This window comes from Odontesthes bonariensis, chromosome 7, assembly GCF_027942865.1.
Source record: "Odontesthes bonariensis isolate fOdoBon6 chromosome 7, fOdoBon6.hap1, whole genome shotgun sequence".
Lineage (NCBI taxonomy): Eukaryota > Metazoa > Chordata > Actinopteri > Atheriniformes > Atherinopsidae > Odontesthes > Odontesthes bonariensis.
Window position 1 is genome coordinate 27,747,028 of NC_134512.1, and position 18,308 is coordinate 27,765,335.

The 18,308-nt window shown below is 42.6% G+C and overlaps 1 protein-coding gene across 10 annotated transcripts in view; it reads right to left on the reverse strand.

Annotated features, from left to right (window-relative positions):
• Window positions 1-489: 489 nt before the first annotated feature.
• ap3b2 (adaptor related protein complex 3 subunit beta 2) overlaps window positions 490-18,308 on the reverse strand; it is a 51,388-nt gene continuing 33,569 nt past the window's right edge. For 4 of the 10 annotated variants that reach the window (XM_075470391.1, XM_075470390.1, XM_075470387.1 and 1 more), the window contains exons 18-27: window positions 13,001-13,115; window positions 10,860-11,046; window positions 10,536-10,698; window positions 10,247-10,334; window positions 9,905-10,014; window positions 9,587-9,815; window positions 9,006-9,090; window positions 7,349-7,446; window positions 4,321-4,459; window positions 490-2,148 (exon numbers count right to left, since the gene is read on the reverse strand). In XM_075470391.1, the coding sequence (XP_075326506.1) occupies window positions 1,962-2,148; window positions 4,321-4,459; window positions 7,349-7,446; window positions 9,006-9,090; window positions 9,587-9,815; window positions 9,905-10,014; window positions 10,247-10,334; window positions 10,536-10,698; window positions 10,860-11,046; window positions 13,001-13,115 (1,401 nt within the window). In that variant the 3' untranslated portion in view covers window positions 490-1,961. Of the gene's footprint in view, window positions 2,149-4,320; window positions 4,460-7,348; window positions 7,447-9,005; window positions 9,091-9,586; window positions 9,816-9,904; window positions 10,015-10,246; window positions 10,335-10,535; window positions 10,699-10,859; window positions 11,047-13,000; window positions 13,116-13,831; window positions 13,871-18,308 lie in introns of all 10 variants that reach the window. The other 6 variants (XM_075470389.1, XM_075470384.1, XM_075470385.1 and 3 more) reach the window with 3 other exon arrangements.

Below are 18,308 nucleotides of genomic sequence, written 5' to 3' on the forward strand. Positions count from 1 at the left end.
TCAGGATTACATTTCACAACCACACACAGGGTATGATAAACTGTACTTTGGATATTAGAAAGCCGATGCAGATAGAAATAATGACCAAACATGGATTGTGTTTTGCCCAATGTATCCTGTGAAAGCAGCCTTTTCTTAATTGCATTTTACAATAAATGTATGATTTCTTAGTCTTTACATTCCTCATTATGATTGTGATGCAGTGACTGGAGGTTTCAGGTTAAATGGTAGACAGAGCAACAGGTTTACAAAAACAAAACAAAAAAACAGAAACATGCTCCTTATGATCCTAACTGCTACATTTTCTATCAGTCAAAAATCAATTCACAAATGATGAATGACCTGAAACAAAGATATGATGAAAGTCATGAAGAATTGTTCCTTAAAATTTAATTCCACTATTTAGACCGGTGTAAAGACAAAATAATTATAATCCCAAATTGATACTTTGACATTTTTGGTAAATGTTTGTCTTTGCTATTTTGCAAAAAGTCAAATGTGAAGATTGATATCACCCTATATGCCAGATTAACGGCGCTAATGCTAACAATATGTTAGCACAAATCAACAAAACAGAGCCAATGGAAGAAAACTGCTAGCTTGGCTCTGTCTGCATTTAACAAAATCAGCCTTTGAGTGTGTCTAATGCTCATATTTTTGTTAAATCAGATGTGTTGAATAGGTTTGAAAACAGCAAATTGTGTTACTTTAGGACAGAGGAAAGTTAGCTGTCCTAAACTGTGCTGCTAACCATCCTATCAGCTACAGATTTAGTTACAGAGTGGTTGACATTCTTGTTACTTTGTGAAAAGACAACTGCATTTACCAAAAGTTAACAGGCTTCATTTTGGAACTTAGTGGAAATAAAAAGAAAAACATTAAAATAATTTGAGACTCTGACAAATGAATCACATATTCAGCTAAAATTAAATCAAAATGATTCATTTTGTTGTCGTTGCGTTTGAGTAAGTTTTCATCAACCACTGTTTTTCTTTTTGTCTTTTCTTTTGGGAGGAATTTATTCTCACACCAAAGAAAAAAAAACCAAAGTATTACTATTTTTTTTGTAAAACACTGTTGTAATAATTTATAGACTGTTGGTTATATAATGTGCTCCCTGATAAATTCAAGTCAAGTGTTAAAAAGACACATTGATAAGTCAGGTCATGTTTTTTTCAGTGTCATGACTCCCACACATAGACACACCCACCACACCTTGTAGTAGTACTGTAGTACATGTTGCAGTACAACAATATTTATACACCCTCAGGTTTCATCAGTGCCCCAATTTCTGTAATAAACATGCACACTTTGAGAGAAAGGCAAATTCTTGAACATACAGAAAACAACACGAAAATCTTCCTTTTATGGTCTGGAGTAACATTTTTGTGGATAAATGGAATGATAGGTAGTACTTGTTTGTTAAGTTGTCCAGCTGCAGTAAACTTGGGTGTTAACAGATAAATATGCTAATTTTACAGCCCGTTTTTAGTTAGTTTCGTTACGCACCAACCTGTTTTTAGGGGCTACACTGTGTAATGTACTTTTCTTGTATTACCTACTGCCTTTACTCCTTCAAAGCAGATAACTAATGAGCTAAACTTTAAAGCCTATCTTATCTTCAAATTCAAATTGCTGAAAACAAATCACCGTTATGACTCCTCTCTAAAAAAATAAACCCAGTCAGCTCTTCGACGAAGCAGGATTTGTTACAAATGAAGCATTTTTAAATATTGGCGTTAAACATTTAAGCTTCAACATTGTCCTTGTCTAACAGTCATCCGGTTCCAGCTGTGGCATTCGGTGTTATAAGGAGTCTCTGAAAGTTTAGGGCACTTAAACACAAAACATTCTGGAAGCTTTCTCTCTGAAACGGCTTGCAGGAGAGTGCAGGAGCTGGGACTGTGAGCGACAGGGAGGGAGGGAGGGGGCGTAGTTCAAAGCTCGCTCACTGCTTCGTATCACTGTGTCAGAGCCAAGAGGATGTCCTTCACCAGCATGGTGCCGATCACCATTTTCTCACAGTTGACCATCAGCTGAGCGGCGCCCTCCTCTTTGGTTGCCACAGTGACCAGCACCAAGCTGCTGCTGGTGACCGTCCTGCCAGCAAACCTGTGGACAGGATGATCAGGAGGAGGAACAGGAGGACTGAGGTCAAAGCAGCAAAGATTGGAAGTAAAGATGAAGCCAAAGAATAAGAAGGATAAACACACACATACATTGGTGAGACCATGAATGGACCACGAAGCCGTACAATTATATTAACTGCTGGAAGAAGGTTTGAACAGACAACACATTGTGGTATTTCACTCATACTTTCTGATAACAATCTGTGCGCACGTGGCCAAAACCCAACTTCGATCTGACGCCACAGTGTCTTTAGATTTCCACAAACATCTTCGGTTGTTGACCTCACCAGAGAACCTGACCCTAAACAATACAGTAGAGATCCTCACTGCGCGGCTCGCAAGCCACATGCGGCTAATTGGCGGCTCGCACTCGCATAGTAGCTTATAACAATATGGTAACAATAACAATACATTTTTTCAAATAACATACAGCGAATACTGCACAGTATTAAGTATTTTGATTGAGTTTGGGTTTTTGTAGTATTAAGTATTTGTATTAAGTATTAATTAAGGCTTAATGATGTTTCCTAAAGGGGGCTCTGTTAAACCTGGCAACGCAGCCCGCTTAAACCACCGTCACACTTGACCGCAGAGCACGCTAGCTCCTTTAGCCAGTGCGAGATGCAGGTTTTTAACCAAAAAAGGGCAAAAACCAGCACAAAAACCGTGCCCATCTTGAATGTCTCACTATGATTACAACAACAAACTACAAATACAACATAAAGAAAGTCAAGGACGTGCATGCCAGCTTCCGCTCATCCCAGTATTAAGGCAAATATGGTCTTAATTGAAAATGTATTGGCTGTGTTGTTTCTTTTTTTGTGGGATGTAGAAATGCATATTTGCAAAAGGGGACTTAGTATGTTGTCGTAAAAGTGGCTCTTCCCTTGGTTTTGCTCTGCCAATGTGGCTCTTGTGAAAACAATAGTGAGTATCACTGCAATACAGCATGTGGCGTGAGCAGCGGTAATGAATTTTATACTTTATGATGTGATAAATTTGGGTGAAGGCTGACCTATTTGTAAATTTTGAACTGCGAGCCATACAATTTTACTCAATGCAGAAAATGCCACATTAAAGCCGCACTACTGCCGTCTTCTCCTTTACTGTTATCACAGCTGGAATATGTGTGCGGAAATTACAGTGCAGCTTGGACTTTCCAGTTCCATTATAAAAGCTGCATATCTTTGGATATCCTTGATTTTTTTTTTCTAACCCTCCGGCAGGAGGCCTGCTGTAGCTGACAGCGCCAAACAGGAGGCGGTCAAACAGGGGCAACCATCCACAAAGACTCTTTGGCTAGATTCACACGTGCATTTCAGGCATCGAAGGTCTCAATTCTCATTCATGTTGAATGAGTTGCGGTCCTGCGTTGTCGACTTGAATTCTGGGTCTGGTGCTTCCTTTTGCTTGCAAAGGTGAATATAGTTCAGCCTTTTCAAGCACCAGTGGAGGCTTTTGCCAATCAAACCCCCGAAGTAATCATCTGTCTGACCTTGTGACTGATTGGCACTATAATTCCAAGTGTCAGGACCAACCTCAGTGGAATATTAAGGCACTGCATCAGTGTGAATCCTGCTTAATATGTGGTGCCTCCACTACCTCACTTGGTTTGCAAGCTAGCATGGTAGCCTGCAGATTTGTTGGCATTGTAGACTAAGCTGCTCCATGTCTTTTTGGAAAGATGATCTGAAGATCACAGGGGGCGTGCTTTTAAACGAAGGCGATACTTTTAACAGTCCGATGCCTCTGTCTATACAGCTTTGGTCTGAAGGACTTACAGAATGGGATTTTACTAGGTTACTCTTCAAAGTTTAGCAGTGACTAAAAGGATGTTCAAACTTTGAAGAAAAAGTGACAACTCCAGGGCCCTCTGTAGATGTAAGACGGTTGTTCAAAGGTTACTAAAACATAAATTCTTTATTATACGATTCAACAAAAAAAATGTAGCCTAGTTATGAACATTTTGTTGCATAAAGAATATACTGCGTGTTGGATAAAGACTCTGAAGTCGTTATCTGTTGTTCATGAAAAAGCTGTTTAAATCATGCTGAAACCAGAAGGGCTAACATCTCGTCCCCCAATGGATCCTGCGTATATATTCCGGGCGACATCAAGCACTTTCTATAGCATGACTCATAGTTAGGAGAAGCTTGGACATATGCAGTGATTCTTCCTCGTATCCCCTCACCTGCACTCTTTGTCTGACCCACAGGGCACTCTGCTGAGGTGGGCGGCGGTGGTCACTCTCTGGACGATGGCGTGTTCATTCCGACACTTGACATCCAGAGTTAGCTTCTCTGTGATCTCGTTCATACCCATCAGCTGACCTACGGAATTGTGATCGAATCAGGAGAGACTCTTAAGTTATCCGTCACACATTTCTACTCTCCCATCGGCAAAAAAAAAAGCAAAAAGCAAAAAGCAAAACAGTCGCTGAGAGAAAGAACGACGCATGACAGCGTTTGGCTTTTATCAGTGCGGAGACTAAAATGGGGATTTCTCTATGAAATAAATTGGAGGGAAAAAAAGTCATTTTTCAAGATATCTGCCAGCTTCAGACATATACAGTATAACATATAGCACACACACTGCATATACAACCCAACACAGGGATTTCTACATCACCACAAGCCTCTCCTACAGCCCCAGATGGTTGATGTAACACTCAATACACCAGGAATGAAAAAATACTAATAAAACTGGAATGCACTGATGCTTCCCACGGAACGCAGTGGTGGAATAAATCAAGACGCTAATTTGTGCATTGATATGTGAGATTGAAGCCCCTCCCCTTGCTTTTTATTGTCAATCCAAATGAAGATTGTATCTGCACCACAGCTCTCTGGTGTAAGAGGACACTTTCCAAGATACAACTTACAATTTGACTTGCTTTGCTGGTCAAAAGACATCAGGACATCCAGGTAAAAACTCGTAAAAGTTTAAATTGTCTGGATGTAAAGCCTAGTTAGCTGAAAACGAGCATTATCTAACTCGTCTGCCTTTAAAACGATTACGTTGTTTTGGACAATCGCTCACAGGGAAAAGCAACCTGAAGATATTGTTTTGGGTCGTAGGAAATTTGCAAAAAAAATATATATATATATTTTAAATGACACATTTTATTATTTACTATTCAAGTACAAATACTCCATTTGTGCTTAAACTGGCCACCACACATATTTATTTACTGTATATGTATGTAGCATAGTCATAAGTAGAGGTAAAGTGTGTTTCCACGGGCCAAGGAACCTTTTGAAGGACTCAGGAAGTAAACCAGCATTTGTCGATAAGGATCCAGGTTCTTAACATGCTCTGAACTGCATGTTAAGAACCTGTTTTTTTCTTTTTACATTCAACGTGTAATGCAAGCTGTTGCAAAACGCATACTGCTTGTGTGCATTGCATTTAGGAAACTGTTTTTACACGACATTGCGCCTGAATTTTCACCCTCTCACTCACACATTCATCGAAGTTTGTCACGCGACAACCGGCAAGAAAAAATATGCAACGACTCGAGCACAAAGGGTCAGAAAAGCCAGTTTTATCTGATATTATTCTGATAACAGTGAATCCCAACTTAAATTCCCTTTGAGCATGCAGTGAAGCCAGAAAGCCATGCTGCCTTGAATGCTTCTAATTGCAACAGAAGGAAGCAAGACATCCTGGGACTTTTGTCATACTGCATTTGACGAGCTATTTACGAGACGATGCAAGATATTTCATCATTTTCTAGTGTACTGAACAGTATGAACGTTGGACTTTGTTTTTGTCCGGAGTGCTGGATTGACTGGCCTGATTTTCAAAGGTGGATAAAAGCCAAGCAGCCAATGCTCGACGTTTAATTCCTAGCTTCCACATGATTGGTGCCAATGGTTCCAGGAACTTTTGGTCAAAGATGAGCTGAATCTTTAGTTTGAGTCTAATCATTGCTGTTAAATCCAATTTCGCCTGCTGTGAACCAAGATATCGAGGCCTTTTGAACTGCAAAACAAATCAGTGCTCATTAAATCAGATGTACAACAGACCCACAGCATGATCGGCAGTCTGAGAAGTGCTGTGAAGCAGATGTTGTACTTTTTCTTGTTCTCATGGTGCTCAAAGAGGAGTGAATTTGGGGTCAGTGGATGAGCATTTCCAGTCATTCCCGGTGGAGCAGCAAAGTGTGAGCGGCAGGTTGGCGCAGGTGAGTCTGTCTGCAGCTACAGGCCTGGAGATGCAGGGAGGAGGAGGGGGCAAGTCTGGGGGAAGGGGGGGTGGGAGAGGGGTGTGGGAGTCTGAGGTCTGCTATAAGGCAAGTGGGCATGGAGATGGCTGGGAGCGACGAATCTATCAAAGCCAACTTACCTAGATTCTTTAAAAGCTTCTCTATAGGGGACAGTATGAAGAGGCAGGAACCGAGGACATGACATGTTTTAACACTCACTATGTGTTTGTTAAGAGCTCAGAACTTGCTCAGAGTTATTCAGAATAGAAAATGAACATCAGAAACATGCTGGTAGCTGTTGTTTGCAGCTGCTCTACCAGACGCTGTCTATCACAAACTTTTTGGTTTGTAATGGACAGTTTCAAGGTAATTCCCAGCCCTGGAATAAGAATGGAACAAGAGACTAAGAAACATAAGGCTTTTTTTCTGTGATGTCATATATCTATCATAAAGAAATCATCAATCATCTGTACATACAACATGATTTTTCTACTGCTACAAAGTGCTGCAGTAATGCTGCCATTTTAAATCTATTCAATCTCACATTGTTAAAACACATTTCTCCCAGCTGATTGTGCTTTATTTAAAGAAATGTTTCCTTTTTGAATGACTCTTGCAAATAGCTGAAAAAGTGGCAGCACACATGTGAAAAACCTTACAAAATACACCTCGACATATGGATGTTGGTTGAAAATAAATATCTAAAATGAACAGATTTACTGTGTATCAACTGTGTCCTAAACAGCTTGCATTGTTTGTGATCAAAGCTTATAAGAAGCAGTGTCTTCAAAGCACGTTTACACATAAAAAATGGATCTCCAAGTATCAGCGAGAAGGAAATCCTCTCAATCCCGTGTAGCGAACGGTAGCTAACGTGTTCCTCAGCTTCCTGTTCGTGTGCAGCATTTAAAGAAATGTTGTAATATGTCGGCACCAACACAGATATATAGATTCAGAGCTCATGCTTTAACACATCGGATTTCCTTTTGTTTCATATTGTGTTGTTACCAACCTTGCTCCTTTTTGAACTCGTTCTCCGTCAGGAAGATGGGCCTCATCAGCTCCCCGACCGGCGGCTGGATCGACACGAAGAATTTCCTGGCGTGAGTGCTACACAACAAAAACAGCAGTCTGAGCAACTTCTGACCTTTTTTTTTTTTTTTTCTAATCGACTTCACTGCTCGGCATTGCTTTGCTTGACTGCACGCAGAGCACACATCCTGGGGTCAAGTAACAGTGATGAAACACGAGGAAATAGAAAATACATCAGTGTTCATTTATTAACTGTGCTTTTGTTTGTCAGTTCCCGTAACTTCTGGGTTTCGTTGATTACTCATCACCATGATGATGTTCCTGTCATACACATCTGGATGAGAGCACACACTGAAGTGCACATTTCAAACCCAGTAGAAATACTCTCCGGTTCTCGCGGTTTGATTTGCTCTGTTTCATGCTCTGCTCTAGTTCTTTTTTTTTCTTGGACTTGCCTGTCTGCGCAGAGCCTTTAGTTGATCATAAATCGGAAGTAAACTTCTGAAATGTCACTAATCTTTCCATCAACTGGCTCGGAGTGAAAAATTAGACTTTGTGGTGTCGTCAGCAGGTGGCAGCAAAGTTGTTTGAACGTAATCGCTAACATGACACGAGACTTTGAGGACGGAGACGCATTTAAAACCAGTCGGCTTGGCCATTCACAAAGAAAAAAATGGAGTGAGGTTTTCAGGAATTCTTCTAAACTCGGATATATTGTGTTTACTATTTCATATTAGTGAGTTTTGGCCATGATGAGTCACGAGTAAAATGCCCAGTATGACGTATGCACTTATCTCCCATAGTTAAGCTGCTATAGGCCTAGACTGCTGGGGGAGCTCATCTGTCACACCTTTCCTCACTTTACTCTCTTTATGTATATGTGATATTATTGTGGTCATTAACTCGTGTTTCCCTGTTCCAACAGATATCCTTTGAATGGCGTTATGGTGTTTGTTGTCACCTCTTTTCTGTCCTCTCAAACCCCAGCTGGTCGAGGCGGATGGCCACCCTTCCTGGTTCTGGTTCTGCCAGAGGTTTCTTCCTGTTAAAAGGGAGTCGTTTCTCTCCACAGTCGCCTCAGGTACGCTCAGGCCGGGAGATTGGACTCAAGACAAGTTTCGGTGCAATCTGTTGGTTTCCTTAGCTAGGAAATTGTTTTTGAATTTTCTCTATATGAACGAAATGGATTATTTTATAAATAATTACGATTACCATGAATTGAATTCCAATTGGCTTGAATTGGACTTTATTATTTAAGTGCCTTGAGATGACATTTGTTGTATTTGGCGCTATATAAATAAAAATGAATTGAATTGAATTGAATTGAATCTGTATCTGCCCTAGTGCTCCACAACTCTTTTTAGAAAAAGGCTCCGTCGAGCAAAACTGATGCAGTTTTCTCAAATGTTGCCGTTTTCATCAAGCTTCTCTCGTGCGCAACTTCGGAATGCAGATCCAAAAACATGAATGGACACCTGTCTGACAACTAATTACCACGGCTTTGAAGCAGAGCCGTAAAGCCCAAGAGTGACCTGTGGAATTGCTCCTTTAAAGTTCCGCAAAGCTGTGTCAGTTACTTTTCGTTTTCGCCCAGCTGAATGGGACTCGGCGCTCCACGACAAGTATATTCATCTCACCACAGCTGGAAGTTTGCCGCTTGCGTTGAGTCACAATAATCGATACCCATCACTGCTGAGGCCGCCTCACCTGCTGGCAGCAACTCTGCCGACACACAGAGGAGGAAAGATGACAGCGTTGACAAATACACAAAGCAGCCTAGATGAGAGTCTTTGCTCCTCTGACCTTCAGAGATTTTGCTGCAGTGTTTGAAAATCAAGTAAACTCTGCAAAGTCAGCGTGGATTCTAGAAATGCTTGAAAAGCACCAACAAGGTGAGGATGCAAATAAGATGTTGAGACATTTTCGGGGTCTTAGATCTGAGGCCACATTCCACACAAGTGGAAATATGGGAGCTGCTCATATCTCCAGGACCATTTGTAAAATTTTCAATGCGGTTTGGGGAAAACCTGATCAAAGATAGGGAGAAATTTTCAATGTAGTCCCGCTCCCAGGACATGTCACTATCCAATACTTCCATTTAATCTGGTGTAATGAACAGCGTAGCTCCCAGAGGCCACTGGCAGGGTTGTACGCTTTAGATTTTGTCGATGACTATAACAGAGAGCAGTGCACCGAACCTCTTCAGGCCATCACTCACCAATCTCTGGGAACTCTTTGACCCTCATCCCTGACTGGAGCTTCACGTCCTCCATGTGGATGTTCTTGGTGTCAGAGGTGGAGTTGTTTGTGAACTGCATCTGCACCGCCACCATGTTGGCGTCGGGGCTGAACGGCTGCCGGCTGAAGCAGTACTCCACCGACAGACCCTCCCCTGTGATGCGGTGCAGCAGCTCGAAGCTCTTCAGAGTGCTGGAGGGAGCGATTGTCTGCGAAAAGATCCCTCCAATCATTTCCTTTGCAATCTTAATGACTGGAGAGTGAAAGTGTTCGACAGTGTGATGTGTGAGGCCCTTACTGCTGGGGAGAGAACAGAGTCAGACAAAGACAGTCCCTCCAGGTCAGTCACAAGGCTGTTGGACAGGAAGGCGTTGACCGGTGTGACTTGAGGGGAAGGAGCAGGTTCAACTGGGAAAGAGATGCAAGTCAGAGAAGCATTCTCCACACGACTCCACCGCAGTACACTTATTACCCAAGATCTTGCTCGAAAAGAGTTGCCACAGGAACCTGTAAAGTAACTTTTTGAAAACATTTGATTTTTTTTTGTCTTAAAAAAGCCCCTTGTTCAGTGCCTTTGCTTTATGTCGTTACATCTGCAATCTCTGAGGAGAAAAGTTGCGGGAACGGAGAAAACGCTTACAATCGTCAAGGTCGAGCAGAGACATTTCCTTCTTCTCTTTCTTGTTCTCTTTCTTGACAGGTTTGGAGGGAGGTTTAGATTCAGCTGCCTGCGAGGAGAACAGGTAAAACTGTCGTGAAACTGGGGCACACTTCTGCAACTCACAAGGTCAAAAGAATGCATTATTCTGTGGAACTGATTAGTATTTTGCTTCGATTATTTTTAAATGCAGATTTTTAAAAAACAACAACAAAATACTCCTACACCGCGTCTTATTTGTACTCCGGGGTTAAGTGTAAAAGTGGAGTACCTTCTTTTTCTTTTTGACCTCTGCCTCAGATTCCGAGTCTTCGGACTCCGACTGGCTGCTTTCAGATGCGCTCTCATCATCGTCGGATTCAGACTCTGAGTCGCTCTTTCGCTGTTTAATCTTCCTCTCTTGCTTCCTGTCATCTTCTCCGCTGCTCTGTTCGCTGTGAAAAATTAAAATAAGAGATCGAAAATTCCCACAAGGAGCTAAACACAGAGAAGTGACCACAGCTGACTACAAAAACTGACTTTCATGATGTTTGGCTCACAGGTCATAGGGATGGAGCACTGTTCACTGGAAACACAATGAACATGCTTCCACTACCTTGCACTCTCTTGCACTGGCTTCTTGAATTCTCTCTTTTTCTTTTTCTTCTTCTCCCTCTCCTTCTCCTCCTCGTCCTCCTCCTCGTCCTCCGACTCCGAACCTTCGCCGCTCTCCTCGCTCTCGGAGGCCGTCCCGCTCACCTCGCTGCCGCTGCCGCTCTCAGAGATGCTTGCAGAATCCGACTCTGCGGAGGTAAAGCTTGTTATTTCTGACTCACACGTCAAAGATAACAAAACTGAATACCAACTTCTTCCGTCTGACTATCGGTGAGGGAGATCCAATTTTTATTATCTTTTGTATTATTGATGCTCCTGACGCGTCTGATCGGGGGCAGAGTCACACAAAAAGGATCAGACGACACCTTAAACTGACAGTCCCAGACTTTCTGTCGCTTCCATCCCCCCTGAGGCTCAAAATGACGAAAAATAAAAGAAGGCAATAAAACAGTTAATAAACATTTAAACTGTATTTCTCTCCGCTGTCTGCATTTCTGACACTTTATACATTTGCTGGAAGTCATGTTTGTGGTGTGATGTCACAGAAATTTAGTGAGATGTGAAATGAAATCCAAAGTCTGAAGTCTTTTGTATCTTATTTCTCCTTTTTGTCTTAATTTTCCTTGCCAGCTGAAAAGGATTTTCTCTACATGAACACTTCTTTAAGCTTCGGGAACCTATGAGGAGTTTCTATATTTCTGCGTACATATGAGCAGAAATATCGTCCGATCCAAACAGAATAACATCTGTGACCGGATAAAAGCTTGTGCAACTTCAGGATCAGCGGCTCATTTGAAGGAAAAACATTCAGCTGAGGTTTGTCGTGTCAGTGGGACGATCAGATGTGAACACACACCGTGTTTTACTGAAAGAACATTGACATATGAGCGTTTAATCTTCACAACATGATGGTGGAGGTATACACGCAGCAAAGCAGATTACTGCAGGCCTCTGAAAAAGAGCTGTTGATGCTCATCAGCCTTGAAAAGGTCACAAGATCATCTAAAGAGGAAACAGAGGAAGCCCTGACAAGGAGTGGTGGACAAACACAGATCATTCCAAGAGCCAAGTGTGAAACAGTACGTAACAGATAACAAAAAAAAAACAAGGACAACTTCTGAGACCTTGAAGGCATCTCTGATAGCTCACAGTAAAGTTCATAAGTCAACCATCAGGAGAACACAACAATGCCCATGGCAGGGCTGCACGGAGCAAACTACTGCTCTCCAAAAAGATCACCGCTGCTTGTCTGATGTTTAAGCTCACAGAGACCCTTTTTACACAGCAGCTGCAGCGTATCACCACATAATAAGATCTGTGACTCTTAACGGCACGCTCAGGGGTATTTCAAATTCAAACACAAGCAAGCACAAGGACGGCGCATCCTTAAACGGACGGTACAAAAGAGTTTGCGAAAGCAAAATAGAACATTTCGGTTTTAAGTAGAAGCGTTCTGCTTAAAGTCTTATCCTCTCTGTGAAACACGGTAGTGGTAGTGTCATGGTTCAACGCGATGTGCCGAACCGATCAACAGTTTCTGGAAATGTTCCAGTGCGGTCACCAGATACGTGCAGTCGCATACTTTTACTCCTCACTGACGTGTCATCTTCTTTTATTTCAAACATAAATGATCAGGTATCTTTTTGTATAATTTGCTTCACCGTCTTCTCTCTACCTGCCGGTATCCTTTCATCACGTTTACGTAGAAAATAAATCGGAGGGCTTTCAGCAAAACAATATTGATCCACTGCGCTAAACAAAAAACTAAATCTTCAGCTTTCTCAATAAGAAGCTTTGACGCAGATGTGAGTCTTTGCATTCCCACCAACCACATCATGCACACAGCGGCGCAAACCGAGTGAGGAGCCTTCCTAACATGCGGCGCATTTCAGCTTTTATAAATAACTCTAGTGTTAAGTTTCATGAATCTTTCTCATCTCTTATAATGTCATATAAAAACAAAACACCAAAACCAAACTTTACTTGCTTTGACTTTTCTCATTTCACCATCAATAACCAGCCTCATTCCCACGCACTCTCTGTGAAATTCACATTCTAGCACACACAAACACATCTGTGGTGGACATTGGTTTTCGGCGAGTTTGGATGGTTCCACCGTTGTCAGCGTTTCCCTAAAGTTACCACTGTCAGCAGACTCCGTCGGCCCGGACTCGCCCTCCGAGTCGGAGTAAAACGGCTTCTCCACTTTCTTCTCCTTCCTCTTCTCGCGGCTGCTGCATTTGGTCCATTCAGGCACCTGGCAGAGAGAGCAGAGTTCAGGCAGCGATCAACCAGCTCGGTCTCAGTGAAAAGCCTCTCAGCAGGAAGCATAGACGTGGGAAGATTACACTAGCGTGGCCATGAATGCCTCTGCCTGGGTGTGACGCAGCCAAATGAAGCCAGCCATCGCTGCTGCAGATCTGCTTTCAGATCTGACAGTCAGAGAACAAATTCAGCTCAGATTATAATGATTGTATGGAGGGGGGAGGGGGGCGTTGTTTTGTTTTTCTACACAGACAGACATCAGCACCAGGTATACTGCCTTCATGACCAGTGGCAGAAATGGTTTCCTTTTAATACAGGGGGCAGTTCCATTAAAAGAAGTGATGCCTTTGAGAAAGACTGTCTATCCTCCCACACTTTAGAAAAAGAGGCAGTTTGCTCTTTCTATGTCCACACTCATTAACAAGAGCCGTTTGGTAATGAGTGTGGACATCACCCAACAAGCATTTAAAACCCCAAAGGCTGCTAATGCCTCTCGACACGTCTGAGGAGACGCACGTCAGGCTAAAAGAATCACTTCTTTAATGGCGGAGGCTGAGGATAAGGATGCTGCGTTTCAGGTAGCTTTGGCTCAGCTAAGCACAGAACAGCAACTACGTTAGGCAGGGAGTTGAAAAAGCACTCGGGTTCTTAGCGGCTATGTGGGTTGAAGCTCAAGGACGTGTGGCTCTTTGCCGCTAACTGACTCACACTCGTTAACGTTGTGACTCTTTCAAGCAGCGCAAAAACCTGGCAGACGTAGAAAAAGAAAAAGATTGGAATGGAGATGAGGAAAAAGGAAGAAAACGTCTTTTAGAATAAAAGTCAGGAAAGCAATAGATAACCGACACATGGGGGGGGGTTTCAGGGCCAACGTGTGAGAACAGTTTGGATAACACAGAGACGAAAAATAACCCCCAGATTTCATCACAGCTGACTTAGTTAATCACAATGTTGCTACAAAAATAATCTAAGGGAAACTGTTCATTCAAGCACTCCAATATAACGTTAACTTAACACTGCTGTATATACAACTGTATATACTAAACTCACGTATAATGAAATTAAATAGTGCAGAAATGAAAAAACAAGTTGTCACGTTCAGTGCCTATTAATACATTAAAAAAAAACAACAAAACAAAAAACAGAAAAATGCATTTAGTATGAACGTCTTCTCCAGCAACAAAGCATGGTGGGCTGGGCATGGATTAAATGACGGCAGTGAGGAGGGGCACAGCTTGAAATGCACACAGATAAAAGGCACATCACACAGAATCAAACAGCATTTGTGACACAATCACAAGTCATGTCACAAATTTCATGAAAGACCAGTCAGGTGCAGGGCAGGAGACAGTAACTGTCACCAGGAAGGCAATCTCCACGAGGCTTCCACTCGGGCCGCTGGTTTTGGGGTCTTTCTGACGGAAAAGCATCAAACAGACTTCATCGTCATCATCGGCGGAGGATGTTCGCTCCTTTTCGATAGAACTGAAGCCGTTCGAGCTTTCTGCCGTTTTCTAACGCCAACACGACTTCTCGTTCTTGTTGGTTGAAAAGTTAGTAAATGGAGCGTGAGTAGAGATCGGGCCTTATGCAAGAGCCTCTCATGAACTTAATACAAAATTAATGCTTTGTTAGAAAAAAGTCGTCTCATAAATAGTTCATCTCATAAATTCTGAGGTCTTTCCAGTTTTTTTTTTTTCTTTCAACCAAGTAAAGTTCTCTCACTCAGTGCGTCTGGTTGAGGATATAAATGCAGCTGCATTATATGGGCGTGTCAGTCCGGCTTTGAGAGGCATTTTGGTCAGATTAGCATGTTTACATGCATTTAAAAAGTCCCATTTTGATCGGGCTAAAACTTTGATTTATTTTTTCCAACGTCACGCCTGGGACAGATGGTTCTGGATCTCTTTACAGGTCACAGAGGGAATGTGTATCCTCTATGAGACCAAGCCGTGTTGCAACACTGTCGGCTCCTCTTTTCTGCTCATCTGTTGACACAACACTGCACCCTACCATTAACTGTTTTCTAACAGTTTCAGATCCTTTATCATTACTCCCAGCGGTTGCTTAACTAAGCTGTAGATCATTAGGTCATTTTATTGATCAAATCTAATGAGCAAGTGCTTGAGTTTGATGTGTCCAGCTTAGAATAAATGCACTAATAAGCCTCACGGACAAACAGGAGGAGCGGTTTAAGACGAGAATACAAAGATGCCCTTGCATGAGGCCCACAGTCAATCAGAAATTTTCAGCCAACATTGAAAAGACTGAGATATGGGATATGGTTTAGAGCGTCGGGAAAAGTGAATGAGCAGACCTTGAGGAAAAGGATGAACTATTCTGGTAAACTCTCCTACTAACAGTAGCCACATCTTTTTGACTGAGGATTTTACACAGAAGCAAAGTCCCATTGATCTCATCTCGTCAGAAATCGGCCCCAGAAGTTATTACCACATTAGGTGGCAACCAGAAAGAGAGCGAAAGACAGAGCAAGTCATCAAAGCAAACACCAGCGCACTCCCACACATGAAGGGGAGGGGCACCTCTCGCCATTCTCCCAGCAGGCCGATCCGCCCCTCGCTGGTGGTTATGACTTCCTCTGTCTGCGGAGGTGTACGGTGTGCAGAGACATCCAAAAAACATAAACGCCTCAATTTTAGCCACATGATGACACAGTCACGGCAAACATAAAATAACCCTCTTTCAATCCTGAGGTTTTAAATATCAGGACAGTTCAACACATGAATCGTGCAGATTGTGCCTAAAAGAGGGATCGGTAGCTTACCAGCTGTCCACGGCTGGAAATGTAAGTATTAGAATAACAGCATTTTTCTATCAGTTTGGTGTGTGGTCTGAGCCCTGGGGCTATTTGCTGCTTACTCTCTTATACCTTAATAACCTGCACCAGGAATGATTAAGTACTACAGATCTAAAAAAAAAAAAAAAAGAGGCAGAGCCTGAAGAGGAGAGGGGTTGGAGGGGGTCACTCCCCACCTTTAAATGATTCACCTGAATTGTACTGTCACAGACATTTCATTCGGACATCTTGGAATTGTGTCAGCTTGTGTCTGCTTTAACAAAACTAAGCCAACATGGACTGTATTAACTAAGCCAATTCTCTGGTCTTGCACTTCTCCCAAAGCGCTTTTTAAAGGGACAGTTCGCCTCTTTTGACATGAAGCTGTATGACATCCCATATTAGCAATATTATTTATGAACATTTTCTTACCCCCTGCTGCGTCCTGTGAGCCGAGTTCCAGCTGAGTTTTGGCGTTGACGAAGGTAGTCCGGCTAGTTGGCTGGGGCCACAAAAATAAAGCGTCTTGCTTCTCAAAACAATATGCGTTCAAAAGAGTAATACATTCGCATCACAAAATCGTTCACCAGAAAAAGTCAGACCTCACAATCACTTGGCGCTATTTCTCTCTCCCTTCATATCAATGCGTTCAGCCACCTGCCGATAGCCGCACCTGTGTCGGTGTTTACTGCTCGGAAGCAGGGGACTGCTCGGTCTGCACAGCCTGTAGTGATACGAAGGGAGAGAGAAATAGCACCAAGCGTGAGGTCTAATTTTTTCTGGCTAACAATTTTGTGATGCAAATGTATTACTCTTTTGAACGCATATTGTTTTGAGAAGAAAGACGCTTTATTTTTTAAGCCCCAGCCAACTAGCCGGACTACCTTCGTCAACACCAAAACTCAGCTGGAACTCGGCTCACAGGACGCAGCAGGGGGTAAGAAAATGTTCATAAATGATATTGCTAATATGGGATGTCATACAGCTTCATGTCAAAAGAGGCGAACTATCCCTTTAATTCACACACGCAAGCTCATACAGCGCTTCTTCGCCTATACCATATTACAGTCTACATAGCGCTTTTTCCTTATATTCATCACATTCACATTGGACGTGTTGGAAGTTCAGTGTCTTCCCGAAGGAAACTACGACATGTGGTGCTGGGAAGCCAGAGATTGAACCGCTGAGCCACTGGCGGAGAACCAGTCTTCCATCAGAGCCACGTGAGGTACTTTTCCAAAGCATTTGGACACCTCACAGTCATTGAGCCAAGCACGGACTCCTCTGTATACCATCGAATGTGAGGCCGTCCGTCTGACACCGAAAGCTTGGCCCAAATTGGGTCGTGCAACAGGACGGCGATCCCAGACACACAAGTTCAAATCAACAACAGAACGGCTAAAAACAATAAGCATGAAGGTTGCAATGGTTCAGTCTAAGTTCAGCTCGACAGAAACGCAGTGGCAAAAATTCCACCACAACGATGCGAGCGGCTGATAACATCATACAGAAAACAACTCAAACAACACAAGTTGGTGCTGTTAAAGGTGGTTCCACAAGCCGCTGAGTCACTGGGTGTACTTAGGTTTCACACACTGCTTCTACATTTTAGCTCAACATGTATTGTTAATCTGAGGCCGTATTTACTAGACCTGGTTCGGGACCACAGTTTCTTAATATCATCTAGTCCTAATACTTAAAACCCGAGAATTAGAAGAGGGTGTACTTTCTTTCTCGTATAACTGAACTTCTAACCTTTAAAAAATGTATCTGATAATTCATAGAATTGTAACAGCCATTTCCCCAGCTGCCACTACTTCCAGTTTGAACACTTTAAATTAGGGACCTGTGCTTTGAGTCTGTTCTGTGGGGTGTGGAAAGGGTTCGCACTGATGTGGGAGCTATCTGCGAGTCGGTTGCAGGACCTTAGGGTGACATCAAAGGCCAACGTAATTTAATCTCTGCTCATCCACATGAGGGAAAAAAACGGAAATTGGCACTACAAACCTAGTTGCAGTAATGATGTATGATGTCAGAAAATCAATCGGCTCTCTGCTGTATTTCCACATACCAAGAAGTCTGAAAACAAACAGGAGCTCTTTACTCAGATGGGTTTTCTGCCATGAATAAGCTCCCGGTCTCTGTAAGGGAAGTGAATACCTGACTTGAAACTGAAGCGAATGAAATGCTCTGGAAAGCGGTCAATACTAATGTGGCTTTTTTCAATTACTTAGCGGGCTGGAACGTCAAAAGCTCTCGGTCGTTTACAACCTAGAAATGAACGGCACCTGTGGCCTCATCTTGAAATCTGAATCACAACTTAAACGACAAGTTACACAACATTGAGCAGGAAGTTAAAGGGCGTCACTGGTATGACTAAAATTAGCA